Raw genomic sequence first — 23,379 nt, 5'->3', positions numbered from 1 at the left:
ATGCCAGATACGCTGTTCTGCTGCCCATGTTCCTGTTGCCATCAACCTTAGAGACAGGAGTTCTCTGTAGGAGTTCCTATGGGTCTATACCGGGGCAAGTTAGAAGGATGTTAGAGAAAGAAAAGCAGCTTTGAGATTTACTACAAGTGACTAAACCTCCATGAGACCTCTGGGTCCTTACCTGAAAAATATGGTCAGTACTGTGAAGATTACCTAGATAACAGAGCATTCGGGAGGCTGAGACAAGAGGATCACGGTTCATGGACAGCCTCAGCTGCTTGGTGAGGCCCGTTGCAACTCAGTGAGACTCTGTTTCAAAATACAAAATAAAAAAATAGGGCTGGGGATGTAGCTCAGAGGTAGAATGCCCCTGGGTTCCATCTCTAGCACTGCAAAATAATAACAACAACAACAACAACAACAAACAACAACAACAACAACAACAAGAAGTAATAGGGTATTTTTTTTCCTTTTGGTCCAAAATGAAAACAAAAATCCCCAAAGATGTGATTAGCTTGTTCAAATTTGAATTTACCAGGATTCATCTAACAAACTCTTATCTACCTACTATGTACCCTGCAAAGGTCTTAACTTATGGAGAGAGAATCTAGCTGACCTGTAAGGAGCCCTGGGTGGGAGATCCTCCCTTCTCAGCATGCATGCACCTTCATTTGCTTATAACAAACAAAAGCTTCTCTAGGGCTGACAGAGGTCAGGTGAACAGACTGACATTTCTCAGATATTTTAGCTCTCGTAATTCTTTCCATGGGTGTTTTTCATGGATTCCCAATATGGGTGATACCACCCTGTGGGAGATGCCGGACCGATTCAGGGAAGCAGTAGTAGCCTGATGTGCAGCTGGGGGCATTAGATAAAAATAAGGAGGTAGTGGAAGCACCCAGGAGGGCACTGAGTTTTTTGTTTGTTTGTTGGTTGGTTTTCTGAAAGAGGTGGTAACCCAATAAATTTAGTAATCTATGTTAGCTTCCAGCTGTGACTTTGACAGCACAAAGAACAGACACTGTATGGACCCATGCGCCAATCCTATTCCTGGAAAAGGAGGACTGATGACATGCTGCCAGGATTTTTAATGAATTTCATCACTGCTTTATATTATGGCATTGTTTAAGACAATTTATGGAGGCAAAGATCTAAGGGTAACAAAATGGATAACTTTACAGTACTCACATTATATAAACTACACGAAAAAGTCTGGTATACAAGTGGAGATATTTCATGAACTGACTGGTAAATCACTAAAAGAATAAAAAAAAAATTCATCCTACCTCCCCCTGAAATTGCCAAATATAGCTAGTAGATTAAGTTGTGCCTGAAATCATGTTATCACAAAATCTCAATACAGACTTTTTATATTTATTCAGCAACTCAACTGATTATTGTTGGGGGATACAAAAATTCAATTTTTTTCTCATTAAATTTAGAACTTGGGGTGAGGAGGAGAAGACATATTACTTCCAAGCCCTCTTCCAGACCAAACCTTCTCTGAGTCTGTGAAACTCAATAAGATTGATATTATTATAGATGTTCTCCCTCATACTTTTATTTTTTTTAAAGATAAATGGAGAGGTACATCTCATAAAGCAAAGCCCCAGGAACAGGGAAACAGGGAGAGGCACTTCAATAAGTCTTAAAATTAGATGTTGAGTAAATAAACGGATAATCTCCAGGTAGGTTCTCCTAGGTCCTGGGGGTGTAGAGAAAACAGGGTAAGATGGGAAGTCAAAGGGTTGCTAATGCAGCTCAGCTCATTTCAGACCTACCATTAAATGTGTACCTGTGTTTTGATAAATACCTTTTTCTTTTTATCACTTTGGAGAGTTAGAAAATAGAGAATGTGGGCTGTGACACTGTGTTATGTTCAGATATAGAATGCCCTGAAGAGCTCATGAATTAAGCTCAGGGCTGACATATTTAAAACACAGAATTGTAATGTCGTAAGTAGACAAATCCATTGTAATGGATTTACTGGGTGGTGACCTAGGCTGCTGAGGTGTGGTTGGAGAAGGTGGGTCCCAGGGGTTGTGGCCTTGGGGATTGTGTTGTGTCTTTGAGTCTCCTTGCTTGCTTACTTGCTGTCTCTTGCTTTTGGCCTCCAAGTTGTGAGAGCAGAGTCAGTGTCTCTGTCTGTCTGTCTGTCTGTCTGTTTGTTTCTCTCATTCCTGCTTCCATGTCCTGCGATGGGAAAACACTGGCTTCACATCACTAAACCTGAAATCTCCAATAAACCATGGGAAAATAAATATTTCTTCCTCTAAATTGTTAGGTCAGGCTTTTTAGGATTATAGCTGTGAGATTGCTAACTGAGACACGGTGCATGTGGTATATCCAAGGAAACGCGTGACATGGCACTGCTCATTCCCAACCGACTTCACCTCTTCCAAGCATCTCTTCTTACCTAAAGCCATACAGCATACTGTACTTTGAGGAAACAAATATCAATCATTTAGAAAAGGGAATGTGACAAATTCCTGAATATTTTTAAAATCTGGCATTACTCTCTAAATAGGCTTGAAAGTAGTTTTCTGGGTACACTGCCTATGTTGAAGAAATCTTTCTCAGTAACAGACAATTATGAGAAGGCTAAGCAGAAGCCTCATTCAGCTCTCACTGGATCAGCATTTTAAGGTGATAAATGTCTCCATCACCTTTGCCTCTGAATGGCATCATGGCTTCATACACATAGCAGGTGATCAAAACCCTTGGTTGATTTTACGTGGTCACTGACTCTTATTATGTTACTTAAGGTATTTCAGAACAATTCTGGAATCTTTTTCCATGAAATTCAGTAGCATCATACAAAGGCCATTAGCCTGAAAGAAGGAAGCTAGTATTGAGTTCTAAATTTTTCCACTTAATTAAGTTATAACTTCTTATAACTTAACATGCATTTTCCTATTAGTGAAGAAAGGAAGAAATTGTACAAGATTTCTGAGGTCTTTTCCGTATTCAAAGAGCCACACTGTTGCCATCTCTCCATGGTTCAGCATTTCTGCCTGGTTTATAACTTGAATTATTTCTTGGATCTTTCATTTAAAGTTATACAAATATGATCAGCTCTTGGAATAGAAAATACTAAAAGGATGTGATCTGGCATGGTAGGCATATTATGTTAAGTTCAACGTGGAAATTCTCTAAAGCAGGAGAAAGCAATTAAACTTCTATCATCTAATACTAGTTGTTACTACTTTTGACTTGTGAGAATGATTGAAAATGGTCAGGAAGTAATCCCTTGCCAATATTAACTTTACCAAAGATGCTCTTAGGTCATTTTAAAATTAATATTTATGATAGTCTTATTAAAATCATACCTGTACCTACTGTGATATTTTGGAAATGTACAAAGAAGAATAAACAAAAATGACCAATAATCACACTTTCTGGAGACACTCTGAATATTTTGACCCACACCATTACAGATGTTCCCTTAATTTACATATTGTGAAAATAACACATATACAAATACAAATTTGGAATTATTTGTGCATGATGACCTGTAACTGCTTTTATTACTTAGAAATATATTGAGGACCCTCTTTCATGCCATTGTGGGGTCTTCTAAAACATGATTCTTTTTCATGGATGTTCATGAATATACCATTAATTAATCAATAGCAAGTGTTAAATATTTACATGGTTGAGCCTGATGTGGTGGCATGTGCCACCAAGTATCTATAGTCTCAGATACTTGGGAGGCTAAGGCAGGAGGATCACTTAAGCTCAGAAAGTCAAGGCCAGCCTGGGCAATGGCACAAGCAAGCCACCTCAAAAATAAACAAACAAACAAATAATAAATATTTACATGTTTCTACAGTAATTCCAAGGGCTAAAAATTTAGACGACTGTTTCAAGTTGAATGACTGACCCAACATGTCCAAACTAGAAAGGCAGGGCCTCTGGGATATAGCAGTTCTCAAAGTCAGGGGGGTTCCTCTCTGTTCCCTGCCTGAAACACTACAATTAATAGATTCTATCTTGTGGCTTTGGTCTCCAAAATGCTTCTCTTTCTTTTCTGCTAGTGATGAGGAATGAGGAGTCCCAACAAATTTTTCCTTCTCTAGAAACTTCCCCAAAGGTTTCACACCTTGCATCCTGAAACGGGGAAGAAGAGTTGCTGAGCACTTAGCACTTCTACAGTGTCAAGGGCATCCAATGGAGGACAATTGAAGGCTCTAAGCTGTTTCTACATAGGAGAGCTAACTGCAATCATATTTTTAATATTTCTATAAACTTCTGCTGGGTGTGGTGGTGCACGCTTGTAATCCCCGCGCTTGGGAGGCTGAGACAGGAGGATCACACAGGTTCGAAGCCAGTCTCAGCTGCTTAGTGAGGCTTTCAGCAACTTGGTGAGACCCTGTTTCCAAATAAAATATAAAATGGGTCTGGGAGTATAATCTGGAGCTAGAAAGCCTCTGGGTTCCACCCCTAGTAACACCAAAAAAATAAAAAAAATAAAAAAAATAAAAACTTAAAAAAATTTCTATAAACTTCATTTTCCAGGATTTCTAAGTATGAGATATAGATTATGCAATAACAAGAGAAACTTTTGAGAAAAGAAAGAAAAAAGAACTTATTTTATTTTATTTTATTTATTTATTTTTTGCAGGTCTGAGAATGGAACCCAGGGGCATTCAACCTCCAAGCTACAAGCCCTTGCCCTATGGTTTTTAATTTTTTATTTTGAAACCGGGTCTCACTAAGTTGCAGAGGGTCTCACTAAGTAGCTGAGGCTGTCCGCAAACTGTGATCCTCTGGTCTCAGCCTCCCAAATGCTGGGATTATAAGCATGTGCCACCACGCCCGGCTTAAAGTACTTATTTTAAAGCCTTTTTTTCATTAGTTATGTTGCTAACTGGAATTCTACAAGACATCCTCTGGTCAAGGTCTAATAACTTTATGTCATCAATTGTGTTTAGATGAACAATGCAGTCTAAAAGCAGAGGAGAATTAGGACAATGTTGTTCATCACCAGCACATCACAGTGCTAAGAAGTTGGTAGAAGTCTATGTTTTAATATGGTCTAGCATTGATTTTTTGGCCAATGTCCCCCTTTAACAACATTATAGTCACACTTCAAGATTTTAGATGGAAGGATATAGAAGAAAATCAATAGATACTATATTTCCACTACCAACTGGCCCACATATCTAAAGTTTCTCAGCCATGCGCACATTTAAGACATGCTCTTGGGTGGGCTGGTCCAGTTATAAGGCTTTTAGCAACATCAGGCATTCATTGTGAGACCCTCAAAGATTTTAGCTTCCCTACTAATGCCAAAGAGCCCATGATCCACAAGGAATACATGCTCATCTGTTCTATATTCTCTACTTCATCAATATATTTTAAAAAGCTTTTGTATAAAAAAAAATTAGCTGGGTGTGGTGGCTCATGCTTGTAATCCCAGCATTCAGGAGGCTGAGACCGAGGATTGTGGTTCACGGACAGCCTCAGCTACTTAGGCCCTTCACAACTTGGTGAGACCCTGTTTCAAAATAAAGAATAAAAAATATGGCAGCAGGTGTAGCTTGGAGGTCGAATTCCCCTGGGTTCCATCCCCAAACCTGCCAAAATAAATAAATAAATAAATAAATAAATAAATAAATAAATAATAATAATTAAAAATTACTTGTCATATAAGGAGGCTTGTCTGAAACCCAAATCATGAAGAATTATTATTAAGCTTTAAGAAATACATAGAAAAATATTTTTATAGCTAAGCTGTACCAAAGAAATAAAGTAGTAACCAAAAAAATTCTTCTGTAATGTTATAACTAAAAGTTTTATTTTCTTCTTTCCTCATCATTCTTAACCATTAGATTTTTAAAAATAGCCAGGTTTTATTTTTAAGTGAAAAATGATTTTTTAAAATTTAAAAATGCTACATACTGCTAGAGGGCAATAGGTTAACCACATCAAAATGTTTTCTATAAGCAACTGCTAGAATCAAAGATGAGCATTTGACACCGTACAACAACAGGAAAAAGATAATTCCTTTCTCATAATTAGAAATTGTTGCTGACAGTTTACAAACTGAAAAGGAAAGTCAGGAATACATGCTCCTAAGATATTTGCTCCCATGCTTGGGGTGGGGGGGGCAACAACGTACAAACTTACCAGATTCTGTCATCTAAACTTCTTAAAAATATTCTGATTTTTTCCAGAAGTTTTGCACTTAAATTCCAACAACACCGTGTTAATTTTGCTCAAATGTGAGCTGAAAACATATTTTAACATCCTGTCAGGGTGAGATGCTAAGAGTGTCGATAAAATGACACTAAAATAAATGTAAATTTAGATTGCTGTTACAAGTGGCTGCTTGGCTCTGGGAGATGCTAGGTTGCTATAGTGTTTTCCATAGCAACTTTGCATCTTATTACATAAATATTCCCTCAGTGTCCTTAAAGTATGCTAAGGAAACAGGATTAAATCTACTCTCCTGTGTAATGGTCCTGCATCAAGCCTTTCCAGAATGAAATGCCCAGGAAACATAATAAACTGTAATCTAGATAATGGTGTTCCTGGCGGATGGAGAAGCACGGACCAATGTGGGCTGTATGCAGGAAGCAGTGCTGTGACCACAGATGCTACTCACCAGGCCTTTGTCTGACCTGTTTTCCCAGGTCAAGGCCTTTTCAGCTATCCCTTTGTGAAGACTGGCTGCTAACTTTCTCGCTCCCCTCTGCTGCCTGCCAACTGCCCATCAGCCCTGGCCTTCCACCAAGCTCAGTGGGCTCCTGGTGCAGGAAGCCAGGGCATGCAAGAACCAGAGATGGTTCTGCAAAAGCAGCTAGGAAAATGGGCCATAGGGGGATCCACCCAGCTCCATCTTGGAGATGACCAAGTGTGTGGGTTATTTAAGAACCTCAGCTAGGGCTCCGCTGGGTTTTATGGAGTGAATAATAGTGGAGAGTTAGAACACCAGGGAGAATCCTTGGTCTCCTAGTTACAATGTAATTTCAGCAACATGGGTCAATTTTACACAAAATGCATGCTTATGGGAAGTCTGTGTGCCTATAAGAGAGACATCATAAAATATGGCAGGGTTGGGATGAAGTTTAGGCTGGAAATGTGATTTTACAAAACAGATAAACAGTTTGGTTAGGCAGCAGGAGGGCTCCCATTTAATAGGAATCCTCTGCTACAGGATCAATTTAATAGCAGCTGTCTCCTTGCATTGAAAAAGTAAAAGTAAAGCAATTTATAGAAAAAATGATTTCTACATTTTTTGGAAGCATGTACATTATGGAAAGGGAATTGTCACTGTACATAAAATCAGGGAACTGAAAAATTGACCCAAATAAACATTTATTTGAATTTCTTTGCCAAAGTTGGAGAGAGAGAGAGAGAGAGAGAGAGAGAAGAGAAGAGAAGAGAAGAGAAGAGAAGAGAAGAGAAGAGAAGGGACAGGCCTTAGCTCCTGCAAACAAAGCTGTATTTCAAGAGTTTAGGAAGGAATCAGTTACTCAGTCTCCTTGAAGATTTCTATCACCATCTTTAAGCCATGTTAGTGAAAATAATCGCATTTTCTTCTTTGGCACTTGGGTTCCCAGAAGACATTTGGCTGTGGTTGAAGGGAAAGTGCTTGCTTTCAATTTGGTGGTCACTGTTGGACACACCACTGTTCTACTTTCCTTTCAGGAGGTAATGTCCCAAGCTGTCACTACTTGGGGAAATAGCTTGTTCTTCCAGGCCTGCTCTCAACAGTGGGGGCCTTGCTTTCCATGAGGGGAGCTTGGACCCTTGCAGGTGACCTCTGCCCGAGCCATCCCACTTTCCATGTGTGAATGCTCTAGTCCCTCTGACAATTTCTGAGCCTTCCCATAGTAGCCTGCTTTAGATTACTCAGTACTTGCTGCAAGAAGGCCTGGAGTGGCTGCTAGTGGCATGGCCTTTTTTAGTGGCCCTTCAGTTGCTGCAAGACTCTAGTCTGGCATTTAGTAACTGTCTTCTGTGGCTAGATGGTGCCAGGGTAGCAATGAACCTTCATGAAAGCTCCTGCCTGATTATGATATCCTTGTTGGACATCCTTTAGGATCCTTCAGAGGCATGATCATGTAGGAAATAGTCCTGGTATTCAAAGACATCAAAGGTCAGAGAGAGCCTTATTTTCAATAATTTTTTACCCTAAAGTGTCCAGCTACATATAAAGCTATTTAGACTGAATACTACTAATTCCAACTGACCTTGAGTGAGTCCCTAATTTGACTTAGTTGGCTGAAAGATTTGGAAAATTCTCTATTTGATGTTTTTAGTAAAATAAAAAAAATTCTGTTTCTATGTTGTAGTGAATTTCCATGGAAAACTGACAACCCAGAGAATACTCTTGATGATCAAGAGTACTTGTTCTCAAAAAGTGATCAGAGTTTAAAAGAGGATTAGTTGAAATCTAAAAGCAGTTTTTATTTTTTGGTGTGTATTATGGAATGGTTTAAGGAAGGGTCGTCTATTAAGCAGGAGTTGTTTTAGTTCACTCTTCTAAAATGTATGTTCAATGTACACTCATCAAATACCTGGTGGGCTATGCATGCTGATGGCAGTGTTCATTTTGGTTTATACTAATTTATTGACTAAATTTAGGATGTAACTGTTATTGAGCATTGCACTTTTACTAACTCAAAACGCTTACTCTTTTCAAAAAGCATCTCACATCCTGGATGACAGCGTTGCCACATCCAACTTTTTCTACCTGAGTCACACACCTTTAGTATGAGAAGGTGCTTCGTCTTGTCAATAATTAGAATGATGCCTAGCCAGCACACAGTACTGTTTTGTTTTGTTTTGTGGTACTGGGATGGAGCCCAGGGGCATTCTACGTCTGAGCTATACTTCCAGCTCTAGTTTTTATTTTTTTATTTTGAACAGGGTCTCATTGAGTTGCAAAGGGCCTCACTAAGTAATAGCTGAGGCTGTGTGCCAACAGCAATCCTCCTGTCTCAGCCTCCCAAATGCTGGGATTACAAGTGTGCGCGAGCACGCCAGGCTAGTACTGGGTTTTGAATAAAGTTCTGAACATTTGGGGGAAGGAAACCATCCTTATTTCAACATGCTTCTTAACACTTGTATTTAGATTTGATCAGAGTGAATGTTTTTAGGGTGCTTGTCTCCCTCTTGGCTTTTGAGGCAAAGGCATCGGGAACATTGATACCAGAGGAAGGGGAATGCACTGTGGACGTCATCAAACACTTCCGGAGCACTTATGGGAGGAGGCCCGGGGCCAGGTGCTGGAGGACAACTGAGTAACAAGCAGAGCTAACACTTTCCAAACACCTGTTTTGTGCTGGGTATTATTTACAAAACCAGAAATACCTTATGTGTCTTGACACATTTAAACGCTTATAACACTAACATGGATTGAGCTCTGGCATGCCAGGCCTTGCAGTTCAGGACAGACTCCCTCTTTCTTTTCTCTTTTTGCTTCAGTGTATACACTTGGCTCACCCTCACTATCCACCAAGAGGGAAGGGAGCAGAGGGGAAAGAAACAGGTCAGGGAGAAGGAGAGAGGAAGAAAGAGAAGAGAGAGAAGAGAAAGGAGGAACACAGGGAAGGAGAAAGAAGAAGAGACCAACAGGGAAGAGGGAGAGAGACAGGGAAAGAGGAAGAAGGAATGAATGGATCTGGACTTAAAACTCTGGCTTGACTGTAGCAGGAAGCAGACTAATTTGTATTCTTAAAAAATTATCTTCACAGGCTTCAGAGTAGAATGCCTCCTTTCATAAATTGTTCATGATTTTCAAATTTATTAACAAAATTCTTTTATATTTTCATCAGCGTCTTAGTTTTGCTCTGACAAACTCCTTTTCTCTCAAGATTAACCAATGAGGAAGTATGAACTACCCACCCAGAATTATATTATAGCGGTGCTGGGGAATTCTAGCCAAAGACATATTAGAAATTATTTTATGTGGTTAAAAAGATGCAATGAAATATTCTTCATAACCAGAAAAGACATTAAAATGTTTCTTTTTTCTTTTTTCTTGCAGAACTGCAGATTCAACTCAGGGTCTTGCACATGTTTGGCAAATATTCGAGGGCCTTACTAAATTGCTCAGGCTGGCTTCCAACATGAGACCTTTTTATCTTACCTTCTTATCTCAGCCTCCTGAGTAGCTGGGATTACAGGCATGTACCATCACATTAGCATGCCTGGATGGCGACCGAGAAAAGCGGGGCTTAAGAGCCCCGCTAACAACCAATCTCCATTACCACAAAATCAGCGCCTTTCATAGCCAGAAAACACCATCACCAGAGAAACATTAGCATGCCTGTTTTTAAAAAGTTAAACCCAAGTTATCACACAAGCCCTTACATAATAAAATGTGCCTTTTCTAGAAACAGTCAATTCTCTCCATCTCCCCTGAAATAAAGCCTTGTATGGCTGGTAGTCTTTGTCCTAGTGGGGATGCCAAGCAAAGTCAGACTCTAGGCCACTGGATTCAGAGCACCTCACAGTCAGGCAGTACCTCTGTAATATTTTCTTCCCTGGAGTTTCTAAGAATTTCTGGGTCTGCTACTTGCCAGAAGTTCTAAGTCAATAGCCCACTAGTCTAGTAGAGAGGACATGGGCAAGGGATTCCTGAAAGGGTGGAGAGTTCTCTTGTTGGTGATTGAATCAGAGGGCCACATTCTGGGAGACCTGCTTCTACGTGGGTGACTAGGAGGTGTAAGTTTGTATGTAAGATGAGCAGTGTGGCGTTTAATAGGATTCACTGAAAGGTGTTTCCCTCAGGCTCTGGGACCTCTGTCCCCTCGTTCCTTGCTTCAAGCAACAGTTAGCTGGGATTTGATTTGTCTGCAGTTTAGTTAAGAGACCAGATGGGATTCCGGCTGACAGGCTGTGCCCTGCACACCCAGAGCTGGAAGAAAAATAACTGCTGCCTTTTGGCAGGATCTTGAGCCCAGTGAATTACAAAAACAAAAAACAAAAAAAAAAAAAAAAAACAAAAGACAAAACAACAACACAACTCTGGTTGCTCTCCTTTCCTTCTTTCTCTTTAATCAGCTCTGCGCTTTTCTTCAGAAACCACATGCCGCGAGTCCTCTGGGCCATCTCATTTGTGAAGGCACAAAAAAGACTTTTAACTGCTCAGGCAACTGAACTTGGTTCTTTCATCTCTTCCCTCAGTACATGGTGAAGAACATGAGCTGTGTTTGTTCATTGATTCTGCTGACCAAGTAACAAGGCTGGCAAAAGTTTTTAAAAGTTCAAACTTGGCTTCATGCTCTGATCAGATGCCTGGAGAATAAACCAAGAGAGGTCTGGGAAGAGTCAAACCCCCAGAGACGATGCTGGCCCCTCTGAGGGAACAGGTCCTTGCCATCTCTGTGGACGCATTTACAGCAGAGGCCAGGCACTGTCCTGTAGGTTTCTACACACTGTGGCTTGCAAGACTTCTCAGTGAGCATTCTATCCAGGGTCATTCTTATTCTAGTCCTATCCTAAGACTATGAAATTACATTTCTTTTTTGGGAAATTGGCAGGTAGTTAAAAGAAATGTCACCGAGTCACCAAGAAAAAAATAAAAAAAGGCATAGGTTCTAATCATAATTTCTGATTGACTCAATTTTTTTTCTTCTTTACCTACCTTGTAAGACTATTAAAAATCCAAGTTTCATATAAACTGGCCCCTCATCTAAAACTTCAAAATGATAAACGTGTTTGGGGTTTTTTTTTGAGAAAAAAATTTTATTTATCTCAAGGTCTCACTGAATTAAGAAAATCACACTAATACTCCCTTCTTTTGACACATTAAGATAGTAAGGCTCATAGAATAGAAATGCTGAGAGAAAAGTGTTTTCCTCAAATAAACAAATCCAAACCCTACAGTAAAACAGTCTTGAGAAATCTGATATCAGCTTAATAAGAGATATGTTGAAACACAGTGCTGGGTTTATATTTCAGACAAAGGATACATAGCTTTGGAAAGCAGTGACATGGTGCCTCCTTGCATGCTAAGCGCCTGAAAGATCCAAAGGAATGGGATTTAAGGATAAAAGCCACATTTTGCTCAGGCGGTGGTTCTCAAACTCCAGTATGCATCAACAAGGATTCCCTGCAGGGCCTAAATCACAGATTGCTGGATCTCATTTCCCCATCCTTAGAAGTTTCAGATTCAGTAGGTCATAGGTGGGGTCTGAGAATTTACATTTCTATTAAGTAACTAGGCGATGGAGGCTGATGCTACCAACTGGGACCACATTTTTGAGAAGCACTGCTTTAATTCATTTTTTCCCATTGCCCCACATGTGTATCACCCATAAAAACTTAAATTGAACCACAAATGTTATCAGTTATGGTAACTTTGAAATAATTATTATGTTTGCAGAAATGAAAACTTAGGGCCTAATGGGTTAAGAAAATTAAAACTACTTCTATATGGCTTGTATGCAGGAGTTTCCTTGAGATCTTTTTAACCACTGTGCAGTCTCGATGGCCTGATCTTTTTGGAATCTTGATTTGGGATTTTGAATGAGTCCAGGGACTATCACCATAAAATATGACACCATAGAATAATGGTTATTTTAAGTTACAGAAACTTAGCAACAAATTTTGGAAGAGGTTTTATTCTGATATTTCCTTGTCTGCTTTAAGTCTTGATCTGCTAAGAAATAGAACAATTCCCTCTGGTCCCTCCCCTGAACTTGAAGTAATTAAACTCATATTGCATGAGGAGATAGAAGTCTGCCACACACCACTGTCTTCTATTTCCATTCCACTCAACATTTCACAGAGAATCGTTTATGCTCTGTTGTCTCTTCTGGGGACCAAGGGATTTTGTCGCAGGCCACTCCATGTTTCTCTAAGCCCATTGAATATCCCTATTACACTAGAAATTTTCTTCATCTTTCATCTTGCCCCTCTGTGAATAAAGAATGCACAAGCTTCTGAATCATAGCCTGGCGAATCATTCCACTCTGTGAATGTGTCTGTACATCACATGTTTGTATATCTTTTCTCCTTCATTAGTCTGCTTATTTTCGGTTCATTTCAGTGAGCTTTCAGTGTGAAGACTTTCATCCCCAGATTTCCACCAACAAATTAGCAAAGGCCCTCTTTCTAGTCACCTGTGATCTTTCTGTTACAAAGCCTAGTACCTATGATGAGAGGGATCAAACCTATATCATCTCTCTAATTCTCTTCTCTGCAGGTTTTTTTTTTTCAGATCCTTTAGACAACATCCTTTTCCTCAGACAAGCTTAGTGTCTTAAGTTTGAATCGGCATTTCACTTGCCTGCTTTTACAACACCAAGGAATTTATATACAATTCAAGGAAGAGTTTTAATCAGCATCTCAGATTAGAGTGCACAGAGCAAGGCTTTATCTAAGGCTCTCTGCTTTTTATAACTTATACTTGCCCCTCACTTGGTACCAAATGGGGCCACCCCTTTGATTACAGGTTAGGTGAACTAGAATTTATTGGGGAAAAAGTCCAATTTTCCAGTATGTTGGCTCAGAGGCTAAAAAGCTTCTTTGGGGATTAAACAATTCCCAAATAAGAAGTACACTGACTGAAACAAAATTTTATCTGCACTTCAGCATCAGCTGTGGCTGCAACCCTCTGGAAAAGGATTTTTATGGGAACAGGCAAATATCCCTGAAAAACATTTCAATAGCTCTGGATCTACTTATGGAGAAACAACTGGGGCAATTTAAATCATGTGTTCTCAAGAAAGAATTTAAAGTTCTACTCGTAAAAGGCAGAGTCAGCCAAAGATGAAAGTGTAGTATGGCTCAAATAAATGTGAGTTATATGGTCATTTCCCAGTACATATTCCCATCTAGATATGAACACTCATTGTGCATCTCGTGGGGGTGTGGCGGCTGTCCGCATTACCTGACTCATCGACTCTCATCTTTTTTGTAGGGCTGTCACAGTTCTCATCATCAGACATTTCCATTTCTTCTTCGCGGCGGATACCCATGAGCTGCTCACTTTGAGCGTTCCTGAGCTCCTGGAATTAGAGGACACGTGAATGTCAGAGTCATGGACACATGCCAAAACAACTTTTCCCAATGGGATTTGGGTATATTATGACTGACATATCGACGTTTAGAATCTGAAATTTTTGTCCAAACGCCCCCTCACCTAATCTAGAATGAAGTTCAGAGGGGAAGAGGGTAAAAGGAAGGCTGAAGGCTTTGGTGCCAGACTTGAGATCAGTCCATTGCTCGCCAATGATTTGTTAGGAGCTCTTCTGAAATTTATTTCCCCTCAATTGAGTCTCTATTTTATTTTATTAAAAGAGAGGGGTGGTAATAACATCCACCTAGCAGAGCTGTGGCAAGGTTTACATTAAAATACCTATTACTTAGCCGATGCATAGTACGGACTACCGCTACTGATTAAAAACAGAATTCTGCACAACAGAATTTTTGCTGTTGTTGTTGGTACTATGAATTTAGGGGTGTTCTACCTCCAAGCTACACACTCAGCCCTTTTTGTTTTAAAACAGGGTTTTGCTAAATTGCTGAGGCTGGCCTTGAATCTGTGATCCTCCTGTCTTAGCCTCCCAGTACTAGGATTAGTGGCATGGGTCACCAGCCATATCTAGCCCAACAGAATTTTTAAAAGGTCTAAGTCTACCTCTGGCCCATGGTGTAACTTTGAGATAATTTCTTCCTATTTATCAGCCTTGATTTGCTCACTAGAATATTGTGATACAAAAGGTTTTTGAAGATGTAATAAGTTAATGCATGTAAGAGCCTTGGTACCATTCTGGACACTTGATTTTCTAACCTGGTAATATTGACTAGTACTATTTCCACATGAGCATAGTGCCTCTGCCTGTGTGTAGTCACACGAACTCACATAATCACACCATTCATGTATCCAAAAATTAAAATTCAAAAGATGTTGGGAAACAAAATAAAAAACAGATGTCTTCTGTGTTATGTTTCACATTATCATATGAGGGTTATGAGTTCTGTGGTAATGGTTGTGTTAGTGTGACTTTTAGAGCCACAGATCTTAGGATGATATTCTACTTTCTCCTCTGGTAAAAGAGTGGCTACAAGCAAGTCATTCAATTTCTTTGAGCCTCTGTCTATTCTCCACAAAATGAAGCTTAATAATAATGATACAAGGCTGCTTGAATGCAATAGTCTATGTGAAATCCCAGTGTAAAAAGTACAGAATTACACAATACATTTTTTTACTACTGAGCCTAAAGCCAGGACATTATAATCATTTATAATAAATAATTAGATCAGCCAGGCTTGGTGACACACACTTGTAATTCCAGCATCTGGGAGGCTGAGACAGTAGGATCCTGATTCGAGAAGAACCTGAGCTACTTAGTGAGGCCCTTTCAACTCAGTGAGACCCTGTTTCAAGATAAAGAATAAAAAAAAAAGGCTGGGGTGTAGCTTGGAGATAGAATGCCCCTGGGTTCCATCCCCAGTACCACAAAAATATTAAATAATTAGATCATTGTTTTCTACTGAGCTATATATTATATATTTGTGAATCCTTTTTTATCCTGTTCTCTAACATGTACTGTCCATAAAAGTCTTAAAACTTTTGATAAGCGATAAGTCTCCATTAGTCTATTTTCTTCCTTTAAAGTTGTTTAAAAGTCAAACTGTTAAAAATAATTTTATAGTAAGACTACGAGTAACATTAAGTTAAATTACTATGCCTAGTGTATCAGTAGCACAATTTAAACATCATTCCAGTGCCCAGCCAACAAAGAGATGTGCATCCATCACTCCATTGTGTAAGGTCTCTCAATTCTCGTCTCTCCTCAGCTCTCAGATTTTAACTGCAGCTTGATGGGAAGGAAGTTATTCATCACTAACAGGATTTGAACAGTCATTTCTGCACTCTGGGTTCATCTGTGTGGAGGACTGGAAAGAGGGACGGCAGAGAGTGAGGTCCAGGGAGGGGCAGTTGGAGGACAGCCGAGAGGCCACTGGGATGACAGACAACGCATCCTGATGTGACCGTGCCACCTATAAGAAAGGTGCCAATTCTGCCTTAAATAGTACCACTGGGTCTTGGAGGCAGGTGTCACATGTGATTAGTGGGGACATTTTTAGGTGGTGGACAGCTAATTTTTCTATTGACAAAGAGTCCAATTCCAAAAGAAGTAGGTTGAAAATACCTGAAATGTGGGAAAATCAGGTAGAAAGAATAAATGAGGCTGAAAGGGCCTGTTGTTTAGTCCCTACAATTAATGACAAACTGTCATCCAGTAGTTGTTTTTCTGGGGAAGGGTGGCAGAAAGGGAAAACATCGGGGGGAGAAAAACTGAGGGTGTTTCCACAGGGTGCCTGTGGTTCAGCAGTAAATCACTAGCACACTCTAATAAATCTGTAGAGGTGTTGTGGATAATTAACAGATGCTGTACATGGCAATGTGGGAAAAAATCAAGCCAATTATCAAGCTTATATGCAACTGAGAACTCGTCCACAATGTTAAATTACCAACTGGTATTTAATCAATTAAGTGACATGTAGGAGAAAAAAATCAAAGGTAATTTAGAGTTCCATTTCTTAATATATACATGAAGAGGTGGTAGAAATGGCAGGAATGCATGAAGACCCTTTACCAGTGGACCTGTGGGTGATACACAGCACCTTTTCCTCTGGAGCATCCATTTCTACCTCCCAGGACCAAGCAAAACAATCAGGCTTACTTAGACCATTGCTATCCTGGGAGCCTTGCTCTCTCTCCAGACAGCACAAGCCTGGGGGAAGGGAGGGATGAGGGAAGGTGGGAAGTGGGGTCAGACCCAGCAGGAAGCATGATTATTAGATCAGTATCTGCTATTTGTTGATCCTTACATACTAATGATAGTCTTTCCATGACTAGGTTTATTTAACATTGTGCCACGTGCCTGTCTCTTAACGTTAATTTTCTTTTCCTTCCCTCTCTTTTCTTTTCTTCTTTTCTTTTGTTGGTACAGATTCCAGAGGCTTTCTCCCTCTGAGCTACATCATCTCAGCCCTATTTTATTTTTTATTTTGAAACAGAGTCTCACTAAATTGCTGAGGACCCTACTAAGTTGCTGAGGCTGATCCCAAACCTGCAATCCTCCTGTCTCAGTCTTGCAAAGTACTAGGATTATAGGTGTGCACCACCACACTCAGTTCTCTTAACATTTCTTTTAATCATATTTGGCTTTTATGTGAAGAAAAATAAATAAGAGACCGGTCATCCCCTAATCTAAACCATAGTTTATGGATTTCAATTTGTGTCTTCATAATCTTCAGTGTTTATATTGCATCATAAACAGGGTCTTTTTCCCTTCTGAAAATCAGCCCTGTCTCAGGCCTCAAATCGGTGTCAAGGATAATGTCAGGCTAAGCACCCTTCATTTTGGGGGCACCTGCCGAGTAAACAGAAATCCCACTTCCTTCTTACTCATAATCCTGGATAGAGGAACAGAACGGTGTCCATCATTGACCACCTTCTTAGGCACTAGTGAACAAGAATTTTACATGCCCTTAAAAATAAATTGCACTAGCATTTTAAGTGTGCCATTATTGTGAAGTCATTCAGTTTTCACCATAATAACAGTGATAATAAAGAATTCATTTGGTATTCATGTGGATGTTACATCTAGTGCCATTGGAATTCAACTGTAATTTAGCATTAGTTAATGGGCACTTAAAATGCTACCCAGATGATTGATATCACAGTACTTCATGGTTCCTCAAACTCTTTATGAAATGCTTATTTTACAAGTGTGAGTCAAAATCATTAAATAAATAAACCTTACCTTCCATAAGTCTCTGATTTTGAAAGTGGGGAATATCATTTAGAGAACTTTAATATTAACATGCTAGAGATGAGAAGCATCCAAATGAAAAACATTCTCATTTAAAAAAAGAAGCAAGCAAAGACAGTATACTTACTTTGAAATTACAGGTTCAAAGCGTACACTACACTGTGGAATTAAAAATAACAGCTGGATGACCAATGATGACTGACACATTCTGGTGAATCTAGGTGGCAAGGCAGGTCCAGTTCTGGACTCTTTCCTTGGGGAAAGATACTCACACTTCACACATGCACTGATGCCAAAGGATGGACTGGACTAACCTGGGCATTCATACCCTTTGGAAATTTGCACTGGGGGGAGGTATGATAGACCCTAATGGCTGCACAGGGTATTAAGACATTGCTCATGGTGAGAAGACTGCATGGAGAGGCATACTTGCCGTTTCTAGCCCAAAGAGCAAATGTCATCAGTAGAACACTGGAAAACAAATCTGTACCTTGTTAAAAACTAGTTTTCAATATTCAGTTATATTTTTCTTCAAACTAGTTTATTAGGCAAAGTCTCTAGGTTTATTTCGGAGCTCTTTACTATGCTTGGAAATATCCTTTTCTCCAGTTACAAAAGAGAAAAAAATGTTCCTGAGTGTAAAGTCGGCTGCTTTTCTGGAAAAGGAACGCCTCTGAGCTGACAAGATAGCACAGTGGCGGGAGGATGGCCCACTGTAACAAAGACCATGATGGCAGCAGCCACACTATTTTCTGCCAATCCAGCTGTGTGATGGTGGTTAAAAAGTAATAATAAAATCACCAACCTCAGAATGCTTTCGCCAAATGTCTATGTTCTTGCGCTGAGCTTTCGAGAAATGGTCCCAAGCTTTTTGTCTGGTAGAAGCGTTGAAAACGGCCACAATCTGCTCAACTTTGGTGAACAAGGAAGTCAAACAAGACAAGTAATTTATGTTGTGATCACTATAGGGAAGCAAAGCAAAGACACTAGGAGTCTATGGATGATGTCACAGTAGATACAACATCATCAATATCCATCCCATCTGTGCCTTTTTGTACTTACATTTTAGCAAGGTTGGGGATGCCTCCCTTCAAGTCTGTCTCCATAACTTTAAGTTAAAACAAGTTCTAAATATGAATGGCAAAAGGTCATGGGTATCTGCTTCCAAGCATTCTTTGGCTTTTGTCTAAAAATGTGATTTGGTGCATCTGTATACCTAGATCTATAGAGATATATAGATCTTGGCATCACATAAAATTGAAGAAATACAAAGTGATGCCTGGTTAGGGGCTTAGAAGTAAAGCCAGGGTGAAATGACTGAATGAGAAAAGTCCAATATACATCATTTCTATTTTGGTCCTCATCTCAATGACCCAGCTGCGGCCCTCTGAAAATATTACCGTGTCCAGGTTCCAAGGTGGAGTAATGGACAGTTGTGTCATATCTTTCCTCAACTGCAGGGGCCATTTTTTCTCCTCATTCTTTTGATTATGAGCCCCAGCCATCCAACAGGCAAATGGGGCCTTTGCCTCCACTTCCAGACAGACAGAAGCTCACTCAGCCAGCAGCACTGGCATGCATATGGATTTTGATACCGCACGGTGCTCTCTGTGGTTCATTATGATCTTGTACAGCTCTGCTACTCTCTTATCACTTTCATAATGCTCCCCCCATCTAGCTCTCAGATCACTTGAAGTTCCAAATCTATCACCTTAACTTCATTTTGGCACTTTTGTTGCTTCCAGACATGGTGCTATGAGGATGATAACTGTGGAAGGGTTGCGAACAAAACCATAGAGAGAAAGGGATGAGATCCGAGTAGTGGGTGTTAGGGGGTGGGACCAACCAACTCAGACTCAGCCTTGCTTGACTAGGTATTTCTCTAGTAGGCACGGGATTAAGGAAACCATCTGATGAAACCAGGAATTCTAAAGATTGAGTTGGGGGGGCACAGTTAAAATTAGGTTCTTATAGATGCTAACACCCTATCAACTGAAGTCAATTGTGATTCCCAAGGCTCTATTATATAAAGAGGACATCAGAGCTCTTCCAGAGCATCTAGTGTCCAAAGAATGACAAAGGGTAAAAGAATAATCCCCACAGAAGAACAGCAACATTCAAAGCCATAGTTTAAAAAAATTAGCAGACAAAAATAAGCAAGTGTATGAAGGACATTAAGAGCACATTCCATTCACTATTCCCTTCCAACACTGTGAATATCTTCTAATGCTAATAGCTACCTCTCAATCTATGGCTATTTTCATAGGAGACTTCTATGCATATTGTTTTCTACTTCAGGAGACTCTCAACTGCAAACCTCCTTCTTTAGCAAATGTTACCTCCATTGAGCATGATGAATTCGTTGCACTCAATTTGTGTGTGCGTGCACATGCGTGTGTGTGTGTGTGTGTGTGTGTGTGTGTGCGCACATGCATAATTGGAAATTGAAACTAGGGACATAATACCTACAAGCTATACTCCTAGCCCTTATAATTTTTTATTTTTAAAACAGGGTTTGGCTAGGTTGTGGAGAGTATTGCTATGTTACAGAGGCTTCCTAGAACCTGTGATCCTCCTGTCTCCGTCTCCTAAGTACTGGGACTACGGATGTACTCCACCATGCCCAGCTATTTCACTCAATTTGAAGGGTAGGGTTGCCATCAACTTGCTTCACACACTCCCTGAGCCCGTGTGGCCTCTCTCTGGAACCTCGCGTGGAGGAACTGTGCTGCCAGATCAGTCACCTTGATCGGCGCTAAATGCTGACCTTCCCCTGCGCACCCACCCAAGTGTACAGCATGGCTGGTAGAGGGGACCTCTTCTGCTTGACCACCTTTTCCTGTTTGTTCTGTCTGCATCAGGCTGACATCATGGGGCATTTTGGTTGTATTCTGCAGGGGACAGAGTCACAGCAGTCAACTCAGATGGCATCATTATCTGGCGGGATAGTGGTGGTGAGTTTATTAAGGAGCAATGGCCTCCACTGACTTCACCGCAGAGCTCTTTGACTGGTATCATTTAGAAGAGAAAGAGATTTGGTGTCCTGACAGCAGGGCTGAGGGGAAGGGATAATAAAGATTGAGGCTGATTATCTGGGTGGTGATAGTCAAAATTCTATAATCAGAGAAGGAAGGCTCTTAATAAAGAAGATACAGGAAATAGAAAATTATATATGACCAGAAATGTGTATAAAGAGACATCAGTTGTGTATGTGGAGGAGTGTAGAGGAAAACCAGAAGAGCTAATGCTACACAGGTTTAAGGGTGAAAACACTGTAGATATTCTCTGCGACTGAGTGCCTCACTTAGAACACATGATTACCCATTTATATGTCATATATACCTCATACACATAGCCTCAAAATAATTAATTCAATATTTCTAATAATTTATGCATGAAATGAAGTTTCATGGTGTGAAATTTTCCATTTTTGGTGTCATGTTGGCAGTGGAAAGGTTTGGACTTTGGAGCATTTTGGATTTCGGGTTAAAGATAGCTGGCCTTTATTATATTTTCCTGGTTTGCCAAAAATTGACTGAGAACTTACTCTTGAAGCCATCACCTCATAACTGGCAGAATTACTATGAAGAAACTTAGCATACCAAAAAGATGGTGATGAAAATAGGAAATTCCCCAAGTCCCTGGTAGGTACAAGATTTGGTTCTTAGGTTTGTTAGTTAAGTAATTCACTGCATATAACTCTCTGATTTTTAAATCTAGTGTTATTATCACTACATTTTTCCACATCAATGGAGAAAGGTAGAAAAAAAAGAAAGGGGTTGATAATGAACCAAATAGTAGTAATCATATTGTTCTTTACCTGGAACTAGTTGAAATATGTTTACCTATAAATATTACTAAAAGCAAATATTAGGTTTAGAAATAATAGTAAAGGGATTTTATTTTGTAAAAACTAAGTAAACTGTGATGCAATTTAAAAAGCATAATTACCAAATCCAAGGGTGTAAGTTCAATTCATTCATTCATTTATTCAACAAACATCTGGGATCTTCCCAAGTACTGGGCACTTGACTGGTTTCTAGAAATGTACAATTAAGATACAGTTTTTTGCCCTTGGTGAGATCTTGGGAAAATGGATAATTAGAAGGGCAATTAGACAATTACTCTATGTAAGCGAGGTATAGATGACTGCTTTGGAGATACAGAGAAGAGAGTAACTAAGTAGGTGGCTCTCAGGTTTGGAAGGCCTGAATTGGTGAATCAATGCCTGCTCAGCAAAGGAGAAGGAGGGATAGTCTATTCAAAGGCTGGAATTGTGAAGGACTTCATATGAAAGCAGCTGGTAGGAATGGGGCTGATGATAGGTGAGAACAAATCAGGGAAGACCAGGTGTGGTAATCTGGAATGTGAACTTTATGCTGTAGGTCAGGAGAGATTTGTCTGAGTAGGATTTGTTTGGTAGAGATTACAAAGATTTAAGGCAATACAGGTTTTGGAACTGCGGGTGGAGCTAGCAGCCATTGGGCAGGGAGTGGTGATAGCACAAGGGAGCAGACTTGCTCTGTGGGAATAAGAAAGGAGAGAGACCAAGGGGACTCCAGCTTGGAAAGAACGTTAGAGACCAAGAGAACAAGCACAGATGAGAAATAAGTCTGAGAAAAAAGATGTGCGGCTTGCTTTTGGACCTGCAGAGCTTGAGAATGCCTGAAGACCATCCAAATGAAGCTACAATATGGATTGTGGATTCAGATACAAGTTGGAATTCAGAAACATGCCTGCAATTCTCTGGGTTGTTCTCAATTTCTGGCAATTGTATTCTTTTCTAAGGGGTAGTTAAAAACAAAACTAAGTGTGATTTAATGTTTCTCTTATGAAGTTTTATACCTTTCTTCCACCTATTTGCAAAGCCAAAAGAGAAGAAGAGGGAAAAAAAAAAGAAAATGGTAATTCAGCTTAGGTTTGAAAAATATTCTCACAGTATTTTCATGGCCCAGTTTTCTTCTTTCACTTCTGCACAGACAGCCCCTGAACCAGCCATTTGTCTCTCAAATGAAAGGTCCTGGACGCACAAAGGGCCTCTGGAAGAGAGCTTGGATCAGCATGAATTCATCATCATTAGGAAAAAACACCTCAAACAGTATGCCCTAATGAATGCAATTCAAAGGCAGCACATTCTACAATCATAAATCAGGACGAAGGCTACTACCGATGTCACAGGTAAAGAACATGCACTTCACTGTCTACAGCAGGGACACCAGAGAGGAAGTCCATGAATTAGACTCCTACTTACTACTCCTCTAGTATAATTCACACTACTGGTTCTACGTACAACAAAGCCCCAAGTAGTTATTAACTAGGCATTATTTTCAAAACTCTGTTTCTCATCGAAAGAGATAAATGGCCAACAAATGGCCTTGGCATTTGTTCAAGAAAGCATCTTGCAGAAAGTTGTACTGTAAGCAGAACCAATTGCTATCAAGCCCCTTCCCCATCTTTTCACAACCCCAGAGGTCTACAGAGAGGTGGCCCGAGGGCCCTGTGTGATATAAAAATCGTAAATCTTATTCTATGATTGCTGCTTATTTATTCAAGAAAGGATGTCCCAAAGCTTCGGACATATTATCAAGAGAAAGAGCTCTCTCATTCAGAAAATTTATTTTATTTTATT

At 39.9% G+C, this 23,379-nt stretch overlaps 1 protein-coding gene across 2 annotated transcripts in view; it reads right to left on the bottom strand.

Annotated features, from left to right (window-relative positions):
• ENOX1 (ecto-NOX disulfide-thiol exchanger 1) overlaps window positions 1-23,379 on the bottom strand; it is a gene marked incomplete at both ends in the record, with an annotated part of 265,269 nt that overhangs the window by 129,894 nt on the left and 111,996 nt on the right. For both annotated transcript variants that reach the window (XM_080719975.1, XM_080719976.1), the window contains 2 exons: window positions 13,853-13,970; window positions 18,556-18,662. In XM_080719975.1, the coding sequence (XP_080576101.1) occupies window positions 13,853-13,970; window positions 18,556-18,662 (225 nt within the window). The remainder of the gene's footprint in view (window positions 1-13,852; window positions 13,971-18,555; window positions 18,663-23,379) is intronic.

This window comes from Muscardinus avellanarius (genome assembly GCF_963383645.1).
Source record: "Muscardinus avellanarius genome assembly, chromosome: 2".
Taxonomy (NCBI): Eukaryota; Metazoa; Chordata; class Mammalia; order Rodentia; family Gliridae; genus Muscardinus; species Muscardinus avellanarius.
This window is presented reverse-complemented; position numbering and strand designations above follow the sequence as displayed.